Source organism: Trichosurus vulpecula, chromosome 4 (assembly GCF_011100635.1).
Source record: "Trichosurus vulpecula isolate mTriVul1 chromosome 4, mTriVul1.pri, whole genome shotgun sequence".
Taxonomy (NCBI): Eukaryota; Metazoa; Chordata; class Mammalia; order Diprotodontia; family Phalangeridae; genus Trichosurus; species Trichosurus vulpecula.
Window position 1 is genome coordinate 198,607,599 of NC_050576.1, and position 19,518 is coordinate 198,627,116.

General features: G+C 39.0%; 2 protein-coding genes across 3 annotated transcripts in view; one reads left to right on the forward strand and one right to left on the reverse strand.

The window, feature by feature from the left end:
• The window catches only part of LOC118846247 (cyclin-dependent kinase 3-like), a 40,132-nt gene extending 27,429 nt beyond the window's left edge, over positions 1-12,703 (reverse strand). The window contains exon 1 of the mRNA XM_036754566.1: positions 12,571-12,703. The gene's annotated coding sequence lies outside the window, so the exon portion shown is untranslated. The remainder of the gene's footprint in view (positions 1-12,570) is intronic.
• Positions 12,704-12,716: 13 nt separating this feature from the next.
• The window catches only part of ACOX1 (acyl-CoA oxidase 1), a 47,975-nt gene continuing 41,173 nt past the window's right edge, over positions 12,717-19,518 (forward strand). Inside the window, exons 1-3 of one of the 2 annotated variants that reach the window (XM_036754567.1) lie at positions 12,986-13,201; positions 13,635-13,794; positions 19,258-19,418. In XM_036754567.1, the coding sequence (XP_036610462.1) occupies positions 13,093-13,201; positions 13,635-13,794; positions 19,258-19,418 (430 nt within the window). In that variant the 5' untranslated portion in view covers positions 12,986-13,092. Of the gene's footprint in view, positions 13,202-13,634; positions 13,795-19,257; positions 19,419-19,518 lie in introns of both variants that reach the window. The other variant, XM_036754568.1, reaches the window with a different exon arrangement.

Consider the following 19,518-nt stretch of genomic DNA (forward strand, 5'->3'; position numbering starts at 1 on the left):
TAAAGGGAGGGCTTTGAGAGAAGAGGTAAGGAGGTAGTAGAAAAAGGGTAAATTATACCAAATGAAAAGGCACAAAAACACATTTTAGTAGAGGGAAAGAAGGGAGGGAGAAGAGCAGTATTTGATCTTTACCATCATCTGATCTGGTTCAAGAAGGGAATAACATACCCTGATAAGTATAGAAATCTAACTTGTCCTACAGGAAGTAGGAGGGGAAAGGGGGAAAAAAGGGAGGGGGGTGGTCAAAAGGGAGGGGAGAAGTAGCAAGTGGGAAACGGTAAGACAAGGGAGGGGAATAAAGAGGGAGGGTAAACTGAGGAAGGTGGCAGTCAAAAGCAAAACTTTGTTGAGGAGTGGAAGGGGAAAGGGAGAAATAAAAGCATAAACAGGGGGAAATAGGATGGAGAAAAAGACACAGCTAGAAATCATAACTGTGAATGTGAATGGGATGAACTCTCCCATAAAACAAAAGCAGATAGCAGAATGGATTAAAAACCACAATCCTACAATATGCTGTTTACAAGAAACACATTTGAAACAGGGGGATACACACAGGGTAAAGGTAAAAGGCTGGAGTAAAATTTATTGCACCTCAGCTAAAGTGAAAAAAGCAGGTGTAGCAATCCTAATCTCAGACAAAGCAAAAGTAAAGATAGATTTAATTAAAAGAGATAAGGAAGGACACTACATCCTGCTAAAAGGCACCATAAACAATGAAGCAATATCATTGTTTAACATTTATGCACCAAGTGGTATGGCATGTAAATTCTTAGAGGAGAGGTTAAGGGAGTTACAGGAAGAAACAGACAGCAAAACTATAATATTGGGAGACCTCAACCTCCCCCTTTCTGAACTTGATAAATCTAACCTCAAAATAAATAAGAAAGAAGTTAAGGAAGTGAACAGAATTTTAGAAAAGGCAGATATGATAGACCTCTGGAGAAAACTAAATGGAGATAAAAAGGAATATACTTTCTTCTCAGCGGTACATGGCACATACTCAAAAATTGACCATGTACTAGGGCATAAAAACCTCACAATCCAGTGCAGAAAGGCAGAAGTAGTCAAAGCATACTTTTCAGATTATGATGCAATAAAAATTATTTGTAACAAAGAACCATGGAAAAATAAGCTAAAAATTAATTGGAAACTAAATAATTCTAAAGAATGAGTGGGCCAAAGAACAAATCAAAGAAACAATTAATAACTTCATTCAAGAGAATGACAATAATGAGACAACATACCAAAACTTATGGGATGCAGCAAAAGCAGTTCTTAGGGGAAGTTTTCTATCTCTAAATGCTTACATGAATAAAATAGGGAAAAAGGAGATCAATGATTTGGGCATACAACTGAAAAAGCTAGAAAAAGAACAAACTGAAAATCCCCAATTAAATACCAAATTAGAAATACTGAAAATCAAAGGAGAGATTAATAAAATTGAAACCAAGAAAACTATTAAATTAATAAATAAAACAAAGAGCTGGTTTTATGAAAAAACCAATAAAATTGATAAACCTTTGGTCAATTTGATTAAAAAAAGAAAGAAGAAAATCAAATTACCTGTATCAAAAATGAAAAGGGTGAGTTCACCTCTGTTGAAGAGGAAGTCAAAACAATAATTAGGAATTATTTTGCCCAATTGTATGCCCATAAATTTGACAACCTTAGAGATATGGATGAATATCTACAAAAACATAAATTGCCCAGGTTAACAGAAAAGGAAGTAAAATTTCTAAATAACCCCATCTCAGAAAAAGAAATTAAGCAAGCCACCAATGAACTACCTAGGAAAAAATCTCCAGGGCCAGGTGGTTTTACATGTGAATTCTATCAAACATTTAAAGAACAATTAATTCCTATACTTTGTAGACTATTTGGGAAAATAGGTGAAGAAGGAGTCCTACCAAATTCGTTTTATGACACAAATATGGTACTAATACCCAAGCCAGGTAGAGTCAAAACAGAGAAAGAAAATTATAGACCAATTTCCCTAATGAATACTGATGCAAAATTTTTAAATAAAATATTAGCAAAAAGATTGCAGCAACTTATCACCAGAATAATACACTATGACCAGGTAGGGTTTATTCCAGGAATGCAAGGCTGGTTCAATATTAGGAAAACGATTAGCATAATTGACCATATCAAAAACAAAACTAGCAGAAACCATATGATCATCTCAATAGATGCAGAAAAAGCCTTTGACAAAATAGAACACCCATTCCTATTAAAAACACTAGAAAGCATAGGAATAAATGGAGCCTTCCTTAAAATTATAAATAGCATCTATTTAAAACCATCAACAAGCATTATTTGTAATGGGGATAAGCTAGATGCATTCCCAATAAGATCAGGGGTGAAACAAGGATGTCCATTGTCACCCCTATTATTCAATTTGGTACTAGAAACGTTAGCTGTAGCAATAAGAGAATAGGAGAAGAAGCTAAATTATCACTTTTTGCAGATGATATGATGATTTACTTAGAGAATCCTAGAGAATAAAGTAAAAAACTAGTGGAAATAATAAACAACTTTAGCAAAGTTGCAGGATATAAAATAAACCCACATAAATCCTCAGCATTCCTATACATTACTAACAAAGCCCAACAGCAAGAGATAGAAAAAGAAATTCCATTCAGAGTTACTGTAGACACTATAAAATATTTGGGAGTTTATCTGCCAAGATAAACCCAGGGCCTGTATGAACATAATTATGAAACACTTTCCACGCGAATAAAGTCAGATCTAAATAAATGGAATAATATCAGTTGCTCATGGTTAGGCTGAGCTAATATAATAAAAATGACAATTTTACCTAAATTAATCTATCTATTCAGTGCCATACCAATTGAATTACCAAAAAATTATTTTACAGAGCTGGATAAAAAATAATAACAAAATTCATCTGGAAGAACAAGAGGTCTAGAATATCTAGGGTACTAATGAAAAGAAATGCTAGAGAAGGTGGCCTAGCCATACCAGATATTAAACTGTATTATAGAGCAGCAGTCATCAAAACTACCTGGTACTGGCTAAGAAACAGAGTTGTGGATCAGTGGAATAGGATAGGTACACAAGATGGAGAAGTCAACAACTATAGCAATCTCCTCTTTGATAAACCCAAAGAGGCCAGCTTCTAAGCTAAGCATTCACTCTTTCACAAAAACTGCTGGGAAAATTGGAAAATGGTAGGGCAGAAACTGGGCATAGACCAATATCTTACACCATATACCAAAATAAAGTCAAAATGGGTTCATGATTTAGGAATAAAGGCTGAAACTATAAGCAATTTGGGAGAGCAAGGAATAGTTTACTTATCAGATTTATGGAAAAGAATTCATGACCCAACAAGAGATAGAGAGCATTACAAAATGCAGAATGGATAATTTTGATTATGTTAAATTGAAATGTTTTTGTACAAAAAAAGCCAATGCAACAAAGATTAGGAGGGAGGCAGAAAATTGGGAGAAAATCTTTACAACTAGTGTCACTGATAAAGGCCTCATTTCCAAAATATACAGGGTACTGAACCAAATATATAGGAATGCAAGTCATTCCCCAGTTGAGAAATGGTCAAAGGATATGAACAGACAGTTTTCAGAGCAAGAAATTAAAGATATCTATAGGCATATGAAAAAATGCTTGAAATCACTACTGATTAGAGAAATGCAAATTAAAACAGCTCTTAGATACCATCTCTCTCCTGTCAGACTGGCTAAAATAACAAAACAGGAAAATGATAAATGCTGGAGAGGATGTGGGAAAATTGGAACATTGTTACATTGCTGGTGGAGTTGTGAACTGATCCAGCCATTTTGGAGAGCAATTTGGAACTATGCCCAAAGGGCTATAAAAATGTTCATACCCTTTGACCCAGAAATACCACTTCTAGGGTTGTATCCCAAAGAGATCACACAAGTGGGAAAAGGACTCATATCTACAAAAATATTTATAGCGGCTCTTTTTGTGATAGCTAAGAATTGGAAATCAAAGGGATGACCATCAATTGGGGAATGGCTGAACAAGCTGTGGTATATGAAGGTAATGGAATAATATTGTGCTATAAGAAATGGGGATATGGACTTCATAACAACCTGGAAAAACCTACACAACATAACGCTGAGTGAGCGGAGCAGAGCCAGGAGAACATTATACACAACCACAGATATATGAATTCTGTGAGGACTAACTCTGACAGACTTTGCTCTTCTCAGCAACACAATGTGCAAAGACAACTCCAAAGGACCCACGATGGAGAATACTATCTACATCCAGAGAAAGAACTATGAAGTATGAATGCAGATCGAGGCACACTTTATGCTCGTCTTTTTATCCCCCCCACTTTTTTTCTCTCTTTTGTATTTGTTTTTGGGTTGTGGGTTTTTTTTGGCACCTCAATCAAGGGAGCTGCTATCTCACCCCAATATTTGGAACTGCTACACCATTTCCCCAACCTGGATGAAGATTGATAAGCCTGTATCATCTTACTCCCACTCCCAGCTGACTATAAGAATATCATTTCATAAATCTCCATTGGACATGTAAGTCTTACGTGTTTGCTTTTCCCCTCCCTAGGGGGGGATACAGGTTACTAAATCATTTGGAGAGGCAAGTGAAGCAATTGAAATGGGTAGGAGAAACAAATCAAGACTCTACATTTTTAAATTCCTTTAAATTTCAGGAGCCCTATTCCACCTGCTGCAGTGAGGAGAGACCTATTTCTTGTCTTTGTAACCAGCATCTTTAACATAGTGCCTTATATAAAATAGGTGAGGCAGCTAGGTGGCACAGTGGCTAGAATGCCAGGCCTGGAGTCTAGAAGACTCCTCTTTGTGGGTTCAAATCTAGCCTCAGACACTTACTTAGCTGGGTGACCCTTGGGCAAGACATTTAACCCTGCTTGACTCAGTTTCCTCATTTGTTGAAGTATCTTTGTCAAGAAAATCTCACAACTGAACCAAAAAATGTTCGATAAACTGAATAGTAATAATAGAAGATAACAAATAGAAACTTCTAGTTATCAGTGATGGATGCAGGCCTGGAGCTCAGACCTAGAGCTATGAGATTGAGGATCATCCAGAAAGTTAATAGCTGAAGCCACGAAGATGGAAAAAAATCTTCAAATGTAGAGAGACGAGAGCTGAGTTTTCTCAGCTGCCACTGAGCAGATGTGGAAGCAGCAAAGAAAACAGAAAGAAAAGACAGAGAGCTAGAAACATGATGCCAACATGTGGAGCCAACTTGGGATGCCTCTGGGCAGTGAGGGGGAAGGAAACTGGGGGTTGCAGTGAACAAGTCATAAAATGGAAAATCCCCTGTTCATGAATAGTTTGTATAATTATAATTACCAAGTTTGGCCTTCAAGAAAAGAAAGGAAATTACACTTCTGATCCTTCTTTGCAGAGGTTAAGGTTTGTATTATTCCACTATGTAGAATTCTACATGTATTGTTCTTTGCGGATGTGTTCGCCAGTTTAGTGGTGTGGCTTTTTAAATTCTCTTTTATATTCTTTGTTAAAAGGAATTGCTCTCTGGGTTAGGGGAGGAATATGCTGGGAGATAAAGGTGATATAAAATCAAAAATAGCTATAAAAAGTTTTAAAAAAATAAAGGTCATATGAGGAATTCAGAAAAACATAGGAAGACTTGTATGAACTGATGCAGAATGAAAAAACTGAACCATGAACACAACAACTACAACAATGGAATAAAACTGAACTCTCAAGTAACTGAAAAACCAGTAATGGACCGTAAGAACAGATTGTGAAATAAATCTATCTCTCTACTTTTGAGAATGAGGTGGGAGACTAGTGGCACAGTCCCAACTAAAATCTCACCTCCTACAGGAAGCCTTCCCTAAACCCTCTTAATTCCAGCGCCTTCCTCTGTTAATCATTTCCTGTTTATCCGGCTATGCTTTGCATAGATTTGCAGGTTGTTTCCCCCACTAGCTCCTTGAGGGCAGGGACTGTCTTTTGCCTCTTTTTGTATCCCCAGTGTCTTTCATGTAGTAGGTGCTTAATAAATGTTTATTGAATGAATGATTGAATGAATGTTGCATATGTAGTCTGACTCAATCACTGTGTCATTTTTGCTTAGTTGTTTTCCTTTGTTACAGGGGGAGATTGAGTTCTAGGGGGAAGAGGTGGTTGGAGAAGGGAAGGGTTTGTCTGGAAATGACAGTCATAAAAACAAAAAGGCATCAATAAAAGGGTTTGTTTTGTTTTAAAGAAGTTCATAGTATTACCTGAATCTTTCTCTGAAGTTTTCAGAGAAGTTGTCAGGCTAGGTTTAATGATGGGTGTAGAGAGAAGAGAGTCACCTCAGCCAAGAGAACTTCTCTCTTTTTCAGGCCACTGCTTCTGAGAAATTACTTCTAATATTAAATATTATAAGAAGTAGAGAAAAGAGAAGGTTGCTTTGGAAGGCCATAACCATTGACTTGCCTACTTAAAGATAGGAGAACATACCTCAGAAAACAGGGCTAAATCACTGGTCAAGGTAAACACAAAATAAGAAATCAAGGAAGAAACGTTAAAAAAAAAAAAAGGTTTTATTCCATATTGAACAGGCTGGAAAGTACCATTATAACATGACTTTCAGAAAGGCATTTTCTGCCAACACAGGATATCTACATAGTATGTGTTGTTTTAGATAACAGACGTATGGTAAACTGAATTTTTGTAAACTGGATCATCAGAGGGCAAAGTGAAGAGCCCTGTAATGAAAATATCCATGTCCTGATTGATTTTTTTTTTTAAGTATAAGAATCAAACATCTCTACTGGTCAGGAAAAGAAATTTAATGAAAAAAAATCCTGAAAGGGTTAATTTCCCACTGTTCCTTGTCACGGTCAGAAAGTAGACACGATAGAAAGTAAAGAAATAGGACTGTTGCTGCCGAGTCATTTTTCAGTAGTGTTTAACTCTTTGTGACCTCGTTTGGGGTTTTCTTGGCAAAGACACTGGAGTGGTTTTGCCATTTCTTTCTCCAGCTCATTTCACAGATGAGGAAACTGGGGTGAAGCGACTGGGCCAGCGTCACACAGCTAGGATGTGTCTGAGGCTAGATTTAAACTCAAAAAGAAAAGTCTTCCTGACTTCTGGCCTAATACTCTATCCACTGTGAAATAGGGTTATAACATCCTTATGAAAGTTAGTTGACACAACCTTTGATCCAGTCATCAAAAATGCCCAGGAGAGTACACAACTCACTTCTTTATCTTCTCAGCAGTGCTCTTGGCAAATTCACAGACTAATAAATAAATAAAGAGCATTTTCAAGATTGCATAACAGCAAAGCATCATCACCCTGCTTGTCCAGATGCCAACTAGAGTAAAAGGGATATATGGGGGAGGGCAAGGACGACTGCCTCAAGGGAGAAATGTACCATATTTTCCACTCCGACTTTCTATGCAGCATTATAATATTAAAATAATCATGTTAATTGCCATTTATCTAGGGGATAGAGGCTGGAGCTGTGATTTATTTCAGAAGTTTAAGATACTTCTCTCCCAATGCAGGTCAGTGCCTTCTCTTCAATGTAAAGTCTTAATTACCCAGAGCATTAAGAAATTAAGTGGCAGCATGTATCAGATGTGGCCCTTGAACCCGGGTTTTCCTGGCTCTGAAGGAAGCCAGCTCTCCAAGCACTTTGCAAAGATGTCATTCAAGGATATTAACATAGCACTTTAAAGTCTGCAAATATTTGCTGTCTTTGAAAATCCAGTAAAACCTCACTCACTTTGAAAAATTCAAATTCTAAATATGATTTAATAAAAGACAATTTTTGGCACTACTTTGTCTAGTCATTCCTTTGTTCAGTCATTCAACAGATATTTACTTGTTTATTTGCATATTAGTCATACTGTAAAGAAGAATTAGAACCAAAGGGAAAAACCATGAGAAAGGAAAAAAAAAAAAGGAAAAACAGTATGCTTTGATCTGCATTCAGACTCCATAGTTCTTTCTCCGGATGTGGAGAGCATTTTCCACCACAGAGTCTTTTGGAATTTTCTTAGATCATTGCATTACTGAAAAGAGCTAAGTCTATCAAAGTTGGCCATTGCACAATGTTGCTGTTACTGTATACAATGTTCTCCTGGTTCTGCTCACTTCACTCAGTATCAGTTTATGTAAGTCTTTCCAGGTTTTTCTGAAGTCCACCTACTCATCATTTCTTATGCAACAATAGTATTCCATTACATTCATATACCACAACTTGTTCAGCCATTCCCCAGTTGACGGGCATCTATTTGATTTCCAATTCTTGGCCACCACAAAAAGAGCTGCTACAAATATTTTTGTACATGTGGGTCTGTTTCCTACTTTTAATGATCTCTTTGGGATACAGGCCTAGAAGTGGTACTGCTAGGACAAAGGGTAGGCACAGTTTTATAGCTCTTTAGGCATAGTTCCAAATTGTTCTCCAGAATGGTTGGATCAATGCACAACTCCACCAACAATGCATTAGCGTTCCAATTTTCCCACATCTTTTCCAACATTTATCATTTTCCTCATTAAGAATTTATTAAATGCCTGCTCTGAGCAAAGTACTGGGCCAAGTGCTAAGATAGAATATTCTGGAAAATCTGATCACACTCTCCCTATCAGAGCTCAGAGTCTAGGAAAGGGGCCATTATCAATCAATCATCATCATAACTGACATTTACATAGTGCTTTAAAGGTTTGTAAAGCACTCTTCATATTATTTCATCTTTTGCAACAACCCTGTAATATAAGTCCTAAAGACAAAGGTGCGGATTTGATTTCATCAGTGTAGGCACAGTTTATGGAACTCTCTTTCTTCAATGAAGATCAGCAACTCAATAATTTATCATCTTAGAGAATTGCCCAGGGTGGTATTGTGGTTCATCCTTCATTTGGAAGAAGACCAAAGTATTCCATGCTTTCTGAAAGCGTTTTACCGGCTCCTCATCCTCCTTCTGTCTCTTAAACATAGACATCTCTCAAAGTTTTAGCCTCTTCTCTCTCTAGACTCTTTCCCTTGTGGATCTCATTCATTCCCATAGCTATGATCATCTCTATGCAGATTATTCACAAAACTATGTGTTTATTTTCAACTTCTTTGAATTCCAGGCTGGACAACTTCACTTCAATGTCCTGCTGATACCATACTTCAAGCTCAATGTGTCCAAAATTGAACTGATCTTTCCTCAAAAACCTAGTTTCTCTATTTCCATTATTCACAGCCACACAGGCCTATTTAATCTAACTCTCTCCCAACCTTCATATATGATCAGGTGGTAAGTCCTATGTTTCTATCCTGGCAACAGAGGCATAACTAGCAATAGAACAAATACTACATAAATACAACCTAAAATATAAGACAGGAACAGGAGTACTTAGGCATGACGTGCTCAACTGCTATCATCGACCTGGTACAAAGCCCCAACCCTACTTAATCCTCTTTCTGGAAATATTTCTTGGATCTGTTCCCACTTTTTCATTTCCCTGTAATCACCCCAGTTTAAGTTTTCATTACCTATCATTTGGATACCAATGCAAAGCTTAGATTGCACCATCTCTTTATTTAAAAAAAACCTTAAATGTTCCCTACTGCATACTGAATAAAAGTATAAATTCTTTATCACACTATTCAAGGCCCTCCAGAATCTGGCTCCAACTCACTTTTCTAGTCTTCTTTCATCTACTTTCCTTCATGTACTGCACATTCCAGCTAGATTACTTTCTTTTCCCTTTATATCAGTCATTTCAACTTTTCTCCTCCAGAACGAAAACTTCCTTACAGCAAAGAAAAACAAGCAAGCAAAAACACATAATATGGAGGCCATATCTGCCAACCTATAAAATGTTTTGTCCTACTAGTTTCCTGCTTCTTTGTGGTGAGATATTAGGTTTCATTATCTGTTTTCGAAAACCTTCACTGGTTTTTCTGGTAGAGTTCTATCTTGTTTAGTGATATTTTCATTAATATTGTAGCAGCCATTGTTTACATTTTTTGTATACTTCTCTCATTCACTTCACATCAGTTCATACAAATCTTCCCATGTTTTTTCTGAATTCTTCATATCTACCATTTCTTACTATAAACAGTCTCCCATGATATTTATATGCCATAGCTTTGTTCAGCTTTTCTAATCCAGCAATCACTCACTGTCTTCAGGTCTCTACCACCACAAAGAGCTCTGTTGTAAATATTTTGGTATATACTAGACCTTTACCTCTGTCTGTGCAGTTTATGCCCACAAACTAGACTACATCTTCCATTCTTGGTCTGCCCTATCCTACCTCCACAATGCTCACGTATCCCTGATTTCTGGAATGCACTCCCACCCCATCTCCATTTGTTTGGAGTCACTGCCATCATTCAAAACCTAATTCTCTTTGCCACTTCTTACATAAAGATTTCCTTGACTCCTCCAGCTGAAAGTGATCCATATTTTCTCAAATTTTTCATAATACTTTGAACAGATTGTACTTATCCCACTCTCCTTTGCATCATAGTCTTTCCCCCCATTATTAGATTGAAAAAGATAACAAAGTATAATGCAAAGAGCGCTGGATTTGGAGTCAAAGACTTGGAATTCAAGCCTGGCCCTTACTCTCTATGACTTTATGCAAGTCCCTTCAATTCTCATGGTCTGTTCCCGCATATGTAAAATGAAGATATTGCCCTGTATGATCTCTAAGGTCTTCTAGCTCTACAACTCTATGGTGAAAGCAGGGTCCAGGAGCCTAGTATCTGCCATGCCTTTGTATATGTATTTTCTCGAGTACTCCAATGAATCTGTCTCATTAATTAGGGAATTCCAAGGATTCAGATCACAATCTGTCAACACCTGCCCATCCTTGTTCATTTCCTCCCATAAATTCACCACCTGGAAGAGGCCTTCTACATTTTCTCTTGACATTGATTTCAAGGGTGCTGGTGAAGCAAACTAGCTGACCACTTGGGATCCCTCCTTCTCATCACCTGATCAACCATTGTCTTTTTCTATCATACAGTTCCTTGATGACCTTAGTTACTGCTATAGCCTGCTCTCATCCACATGTGCCTTATGATAGTCATTTAAAATTCTTCTGTTGTTCAACAGAAGCAGCTTTATTTCATGTCTCACTTTCACATAGCGGCTTTGTACATGTAGACACTTTAAGGAGAGGGGGAGGAAATTTAGGGAGGGAAAAAGCATTTATATAGCACCTACTATATGCCAAGCACTGTGCTAACAGCTTTTTTTTTTTAACAAATATTATCTCATTTGATTTTCATAAAGATTGTCACTTGATCTTTACCTTGTGAGGTAGGTGCTATTACCATCCCCATTTTAGAGTTGAGAAGGAGACTTGCCCAGGGTCACACAACTAGGGCTGAGGCTGAATTTGTACTCATGTCTTCCTGATTCCAGGCTAAGTCCACTATACCACCAGGCACCTCTGATAACCTTTGAAAAACGTTTACTGAGGCAATATGATTAAGTGAGAAACATATGAAGAATTATAAGATGCAGATTTTGAGTCCCAGCTCTACCATTTGGAATCCATTCTTCTTTTGCAAGATGAGTGCACAGTATTGAAGGTCATCCAGAGGCATCAATCTCAAATAGAAATGGGGTCACTAAACAATACATAAGGATCCCCAAAGGGGAATAATTGATTTAGAAAATCCACATATTAACATTATCTTTCATTGTATTTTTATTTTGGCAAATATTCCCCAATTGCATTTTAACCTGATTCCTTTAACACTCAAGAGTGCTGCAAGCCAGGTCTGTGTTTGACACCTGAGTTAGGTGTTGTCAGTTGCCCTCATTTTACAGGTGAGAAAGTTTAGGCCCAGGGGAGTTAAGTGACCTGCCCGAGGTCACACAGATAATTGATATCAGCATCGGGATTTGAACCCAACACTCATTTAAAATTAAGTATTATTTCCCTTGAGCGAGTGTGCCTTCCAGCTCTAAATCCCTTTAACCTTGTTCTCCATGTCTAACACAGAGATGTGTGTAGGATGATACTAAATCGTTAAAGAATTATTACGGCCGGCTTCCTTTGACAGGTACACTCCTAAGCCCTGGGGATACAAAGAAAGGCAGAAGACAGTCCCTGCCCTCAACATGCTCACACTCTAACGAGGTGGACGCAAACTCCGAAGTACCGACAAGATAGAGACAAGATAAATGGGAGATAATCTGGGAGGGGATTTAAAAAGGGTTCTGGCAGAACGTGTTACGAGGCCTGAATCACAAAGGAATCGAGGCGCTCCAGGGGAGAAGGGAGAAATCATGCTTTTGGGCACCCAGGAAATTCACAGCACCACTCATTTAAAAAAAAAATGGCTCCGCAGCTAAAACTTCTTCCCCATTGCGAGAGCAGGGTGCTGGAGAACCCCAGGCTTCCACCGAAGGATCCCAGGCTCTCTTCGCTCTGGGGAAGGTCACCTTCTCGCCGACTTCCGGCCCGCCTTTGTCCTCGACTTCCGGTTGCGGGGGCGGAGGGAGGAAGTCGGACCGAGGCTCCGAGGCGCAGGCGCGGGGCATCTCTGTCCCCGTTGTCACTTTCCCGCCCCAATCCCTATCCCCTCACCCACCTGTCCCAAGGTTCCCACAGTCGTAGCGTTCCGCGGTGGGGGTAGACGATGTGTGGGAGGAGAGAAAAGAGAGATCTTCCCCCCACGTGAACAAGAGTACATCACGTGACGGGAGCAAGGCCGTCAGAGACAGGAGGCGGGAGGCAGGATGACGCTATGTCGTACGCTGGACCTGCGTGGCGGAGGCGAGATGGGGCGGCGCCCTTTGCCCCACGTTCCGCCCCACAGCCCGGCTTGCACTCCTCGAGCGAACTAGCGGTGGCCCAGCCCTCTCCCCGCCTCCTTCTCCTGCTCGGGGGCGGGCCGAGCTCCGCTCTCTCTAGGCCGAGGCCTTCTCCACCCCCAGGGCGCAGGGCCGCGGTCACGTGCCTAGAGCGAGGGCGGACGTGGGGCGGCGCTGCATGTCTTAGGGGCCTGTCTTGATGCGGCCAGACACTCTGGAGCCGTAGAAGGGAGTGAACAGGCTGCTAGAGCCGAGGACTTCTGATCGCCACAACCTTCTGCCCTATCACCGCCGTTACCATGAACCCAGACTTGCGCAGGGAGCGGGACTCCGCCAGCTTCGATCCGGAGAAACTCACTTACATCCTGGATGGGGGCCCCGAGAGGACCCGGCGCCGCCGGGAGATCGGTGAGAGCCGCTGGGCGGGACCCCGGAGGGGCTGCAGGGGCTCGGGGTGAGGTCAGGCCCCCCATACTCAGGTATGCCCCTATGGCTGCTAGGGAATTGCAGGGAACCCTCGCTTGTAATTGGCTTTGAGCTTCTCCGCCTCCTGCCTTCCTTGAAGATTCAGCCAAAATCCCATCTTCTGCTAGAAGCGCCCCCTCCCTTAATTCTGGTGCCTTTACTCTGTTGATCGTCTCCAACTTAGACATATGTTGTGTCCCCCATTAAACCATAACCTCTTGAAGAGTCGGAGCTGTCTCCTGCCTTCCTTTTTATTCCCTGAGTTTAGCATTTAAAAACGCCTCTTACTCGATCTCCTGGGCGGGGGTGGGGGTGGGGGTGGGATGGCAATGAGTTTCTAAATTTTGTGTCTCCCCCTCTTCCTTCCAAACTTCAGAGAACATGATTATGAGCGATCCGGATTTTAAGCATGAAGACTTGAATTTCCTTACCCGGAGTCAGCGCTATGAGATATCTGTCAAAAAGAGTGCCGCGATGGTGAAGAAGATTCGAGATTTTGGCATTGCCGATCCCGAAGAGATCATGTGGTTTAAAAAGTAAGTGTTGGAGTGGTAGAGATCTGAGAGCTCAAACGGCTCTGGGAATCTGTGTTTTTCTAATTCTTCACTCTTCTAGATCAGGGGATGTGTGCCCATGTGTGATCGCTCTTGGATCTATGCTTCTCCAGCTCTTAATCTTCTGGAACAGAGTTGTAACCTTTTTTGGTGTCGTATCCTCCGGCAGTGCCAGGATAATGTTTTTGAAAGCATAAAATCAAATTTGTAGGATTAAAAAGGAAGCCAGTTCTGGTGAAATGCTTATCAAAATATTTCTTGAAAAATTCACAGACACCAGGTTAAAACCCTGTTCTATATAGATTAATGTTAAGTAATATTAAAAGGTAGCCTGTAGTCTGCTGTGTCAGTTTAAGTAATGGATAGATCTAAGGCCAAAACTAAAGTTTTTTTCCCCCAACTTTGCAGTTATATTATTCTTCAAAGGCCTAATAATTATTGGAGGCATTGTGGAACAACTGGAGTTAGAGGCCTAAGTTCAAATCCTGCCTCTGACACTTATCTGTGGATCTTAGACAAATCACTTAATGTCCAGGGGCATTATTTTCCTCGTTTTTTTAAGGAAAAAGGGTGGTTGGATTATGGATCTGTGGCCCCTTCTACATTTGATCTTACTTTAGCGTGGAAACATTTTGGAGGATTGTCAATTGATAGAGATTTTTCAATTCTTACTCTCAGGTATCTGCTATTTAAAGGTACACTTTTGTCACAACATCTTGTTTTTGAGAGATTTAAACCCTCCCAAAAGGCCTCCCCTGCCTTGAAAATTTGGGGGGATTTCTTGTAGTGAGCAGTAGCAAGAATTCTTGAGAAACTGAAATGTGAAGTTTTTACTTTATCTTGGTGCAGGGTGTGGCATAAGCCTTTTTAACTGTAATAAATTGTTCTTGTCAAAAATCATGAAAAATTGTGTTGATGGGAAGGCCAATAACTGATGCTTAAATAGAATTGATGGAAAGTGTTCTAAGAATTGAACACAGTTCAGTTACAGTTGATGGTTATTTAAATGGAACTCATTTTCTATATAGGCCCTAAACAAAATCCATGATTTGCTACTAGATGCCAAACATATACTTTGTTATTAGAATCCCTTTCTTTTTTGTTTTGTGTGTGTGTTGTTTTTTAAAGAAATAAAACAGGTTTAATAGTGTTTTCTGATTCACTTTGATTAAGTAGTGCTCTGACTTACTATTGTGTGGTGGTTTATAGTTTATTTGGTTTGTGAGTGTCTCATACTCAATAAATTTTCCCTTTCGTAGCAGTAAATGTTTTTGAACAATCAAATTATTTATACCCTAGATAATCCATGTTTTTTAAAAAACTAATAGACAATGTAAAGTATATTTAAGTTCTCCTTTTTGTAGTAACTGTATTGATTAGTTACTTTAGGTTGTCACTGTACGTCTTTATTTTTTACATCTTATGTTATTTACATAGTTCCTGTGGCCTAGCAAAGACTGTGAGGGACAGTACTGATAGCTGGAAAACCTTCTATGGGAGCAAAGTGGAGAACCTATGAAATTACAGAAATTTAGAGTTGGTGGAGACAATGGAGATCATTTCACTCAACTCTCTTTTTTGACAAGTAGGAAAACACGCTGAGAAGATCAAGTGACTTGCCCCAAATCGAACCACCTCATGGTGTATCTAGGATGACAAAGTCACATAAAGTTTATGGCACAGAAGCATAGGCCACCCATGCCAGACATACCCTCAGGTGACCATTCTGGTTCTTCCCTGGAAATACCAGCAGCAAAGCTCTGCCTGCAATGTGTCTGCATATCCAGGCACCCTTGACCTCTGTTCAGTGCATAGGTACATATGGCAGATCTGCTGAACTCCACATGAGTGTTCTTTCTACCACATCACATTCCACCTTGAAGACATTCAAAAGAAGCCATCATGACAATTCTGATAATGTCAAACTTTCCTCCCAGCAGAAGATATTTAAGTTTAAATAGTAAAATCTTATGCATTTATATACCTTTGGCAGGATTTAAGCAAAAAAAAATTACATATTGAAAAATTACATATTTCATCTATATCTAGTTTGAGATTTATCAAGAGCCATATGCTTCTTTAAAACTATTCAGGCATTTAAAGTCAGAATATTAAAAATAAAACAGGAATTCAGCAGAGTTGAATCACAAACATACTTAATAGGTTTCTTACACTACAGCTTTATCAGATGGCATATTAAAGTGAAATAATTTATAGTTTAGAAGTGATTTGAAGTTCAAGTTCTCATAAACTCATTTCCTGTGACTTTTGCATTAAAAATAAATCTTGTGTTATTTATAATGTGATACGTTTAACATTGTACAAAATAGTAGTATCTTGGCCTTCTGAAAGAGGTCTCTAAATCTATTCAGGGATCTTTTCGCTATTACTGAAATTTGAACTTTTCTAGATAATCCAACTTGGGAGACCACTCACATACTTTTATTTTGATAACTTGTATGCCTTATGGCTATGGAGATATTGAAGAATATCTAGATGTGAACTAGTAAATTAGTGATGGTAAATTTTATGAAATATTATTAGCCCCATATTTACGAGGTGACATTTTGAAACGACAAATCAGGTACTTCTAGAGAGCCCAACTTATATTTTTTAAAGGTGGGGTATCCAAACAGTCTTGATAAAGATTCATTCCTTGTAATTGTGAATATAGTATATAACCAGACTCAAGTGAAGTCGTAACGAAATAGAACAAAGTCCTACGTTTGGTAGGAAATATAATTTTTCCTGTGTATCATGTTTCACTTTAAATATTAAAAGATATTTTTTAAAAATCATCTTGGTGATATTTGTTAGGGACTTGATCTTCATTTATATTAGAGGAGATTGGAAATAAGAAATTTCGTCAACTAATCCATTCTTGAAAGATGTTGGACAAGTCACCTGCTGATATTCTTTGTATATTAATTTCTCTTCATACAAGAATATTCTGCTCTATAAGAATATTACGTATGCAGTGTGAATTTTTGTAAAATATTTTCAAATGATCATGTTGAAGAATAAGGGCTTTTTGACACCTGACAGGGACACCTGACAAAATAGACTATTTTTTTCTATAAAATTTTCTGCTATGCAAAAAAAGCACACTCACTAAAACTCAGTTTTCTAGTTTGGTAGATTTAAACTTGTGCTATTGTGATTTTCCTTTTTCCTCTTAAGTATAAATTGAATTTGTCTTTCAAGCTTCACTTTAGAGTAGTAGTTGAGAAATATCAGTGGCTCTCTGTTCCTTATATTAGGATTTTGAATAGGTAGCTGTTTTCATCTTAGGTGTTGTGCAGTGCTACCAGATGTGTAGATGCTTTATTCATTGTCATTTTGTCACCATCAATCCTAGAAATCCCAAAGGAATTATTTTACCTACTTTGTTCCTTCATGAAGAACTGTGATCAGCATTTCAAACACAGGTCACTATTCTTTTCACCTAAGTTACTACTCTTATTTGTGACGATTCCTCTCAGATTTATATTCTTGCCTACATTTTTTTGGAGAGTGATTTAGGGATTACTGATTGTTGTGAGACTTGATGTCATTAGCTATTAGAATCCTTCTTGTTTTTGAGATTGATTTGTGAATTCATGCTCGTCAATGAGAATTTGGCATTTAGATTAATTAAGTGCTATTGGTGAAACTGATGACCAGATGGGGAAAAGACACTGCATTTGGCATCAGAAGACAGGTTGGACACAACTCTGCAACTTAATTAGTTGTGGTAATCTTGGGGAAGTAATTTTATCTCTGGGCTTGAGTTCTTACATGTATAATGTTGAAGGGGGTGGACTAGACGATCTCTGGGATCTCTTTCGACTTTTAAGACTGTGTAATTCTAAATTATGCTGGTAACCCAAACAACTTTGTCAATGAATTAACTCCTTTTCTTCCTTCTTCCCTCCCCACAAGTCGTTTTTGATCTTTGCTGGCATTCATGCATTTTAATTAGTGTATTACAGCAGCTCATCTCATTGTCTTGTTGGCACAAAAGCAGGATTTGCCATCCAGAATTTGGTTATTCAGCTAGACATTGGTAACTTTTGGGTTAAATCCATTTAGATTGTCAGGGTTGAGGAATATGGAGTTAGTGTAGAAGTCTGTTCAAGTGATTGAAGTTGTCGTGCTATTGAGGTAGAAAAAGTAAGTGAAGCAGCCTGGTGAAGTGAAGTGAGCAGTGGCTTTGGAAGCAGACGATCGTTAGAATCCTAATTTTGCTTCTCTTTGTGTGACATTAGGCGGGTCTCTAAACTTCACCTGGCTTCTTCACCGTTACACTGAGAGGATTGGAGTCACTCTAAAGTCCCTTCATGTGTAAATCCTGTGATCCCAGAAGGAATGCCTTCCTGTGCACAGTGAGCCCATCTGCTCGCTTTTCCCTTTAACAAATCCTCAAAATAGGAGTGATGATCATTCCCATTCCTTTATTCAAGAGACATCGTAAAGAACATTTCTTGAGTTTTGTTTAATTCTTTAAATGGTGTATATTGGAGGTTGACACTGTATTTGCTGTATTGTTTTAGTATTAGTATCTATAACAAAAGTTGATTGGTTTGGGTGATTCATTTCTATGTTCAGAACTGATTCTGTATGTGGAGTAAGTTGAGGTGAATTGGATTGGGATTCAGTTTCCAGGTAAACATAAGGAATCTTGTGATGTTAGCGTTCAATGCCAAGACCACTGAGGATAGACATGGGGAATATCGGCAGTACTGTTTACCTCATGAAGGATTTTTGTGTCCTGATACACTTTTTGGGCAGCTGGGCGGTGTAGTAGATAGAGTGCAAGACCTGCAGTCAGGAAGACTCACCTTTCTTCACATCTGGCCTCAGACACCAGCTGTGTGACCCTGGGCAAGTCACTTCACCCTGTTTGCCTGGCAAATCAGCTGGCAAACCACTCCAATATCTTTGCCACAAACACTCCAAGTGGGGTCATGAAGAGTCAGACACGACCGAATAACGAGAACAGTAAATGTACTTTACCCCAGCATGTGCCTATTCTCATCACTGCCTTTGGTTACCTAGGCAAAGAGAGACTAAAAATAGTTATTAGCCAGAAACAGACAAATGCTATTGAGGGATTTCTTTGGATCTTCTATGAAAATGCTTTTTTCAGTTGGTATCAGAGGAAGGATTTACTTTCAGGAACTAATGAAAAGCAGTTTTGAGAGGAAATCTCATCTTGACTAGGCCAAGAGCAGAACTACCAGAGACCGCACACCAGGAGTTTCAATTGCAGGTTCCTCAGGTTGTAAAATAATGAATGTGGTTTGTATGAAAAATATTGCTACTAAATTTGAAAGATGAAGGGTGAAACTTTTATGACCTTGTGGGTGAGAACTATTTGAAGAGGAGGTTGGTATGTAGGAAAAAATCTTTTCAGGCAGTGACTACTAGAGTAAGGCTGAGATCCTTTTCTTTTCTCTCCTGTAGACTGGCTCTGATCAATTTTGTGGAACCGGTTGGCCTCAATTCCTCCATGTTTATCCCTACCTTGCTGAATCAGGGCACCACTGCTCAGCAACAGAAATGGCTGCCTCTAGCCGAAGGACTCGAGATAATTGGCACCTACGCCCAGACCGAGATGGGGCACGGTTAGTCTTTATCTAGAGATCAGTGAGTGAAACTATTAGAAGACTCTAGCTGACAGTGGCTCTTGACATTGTCCCCTTTGGAGTCTTACTTAAAACCAGA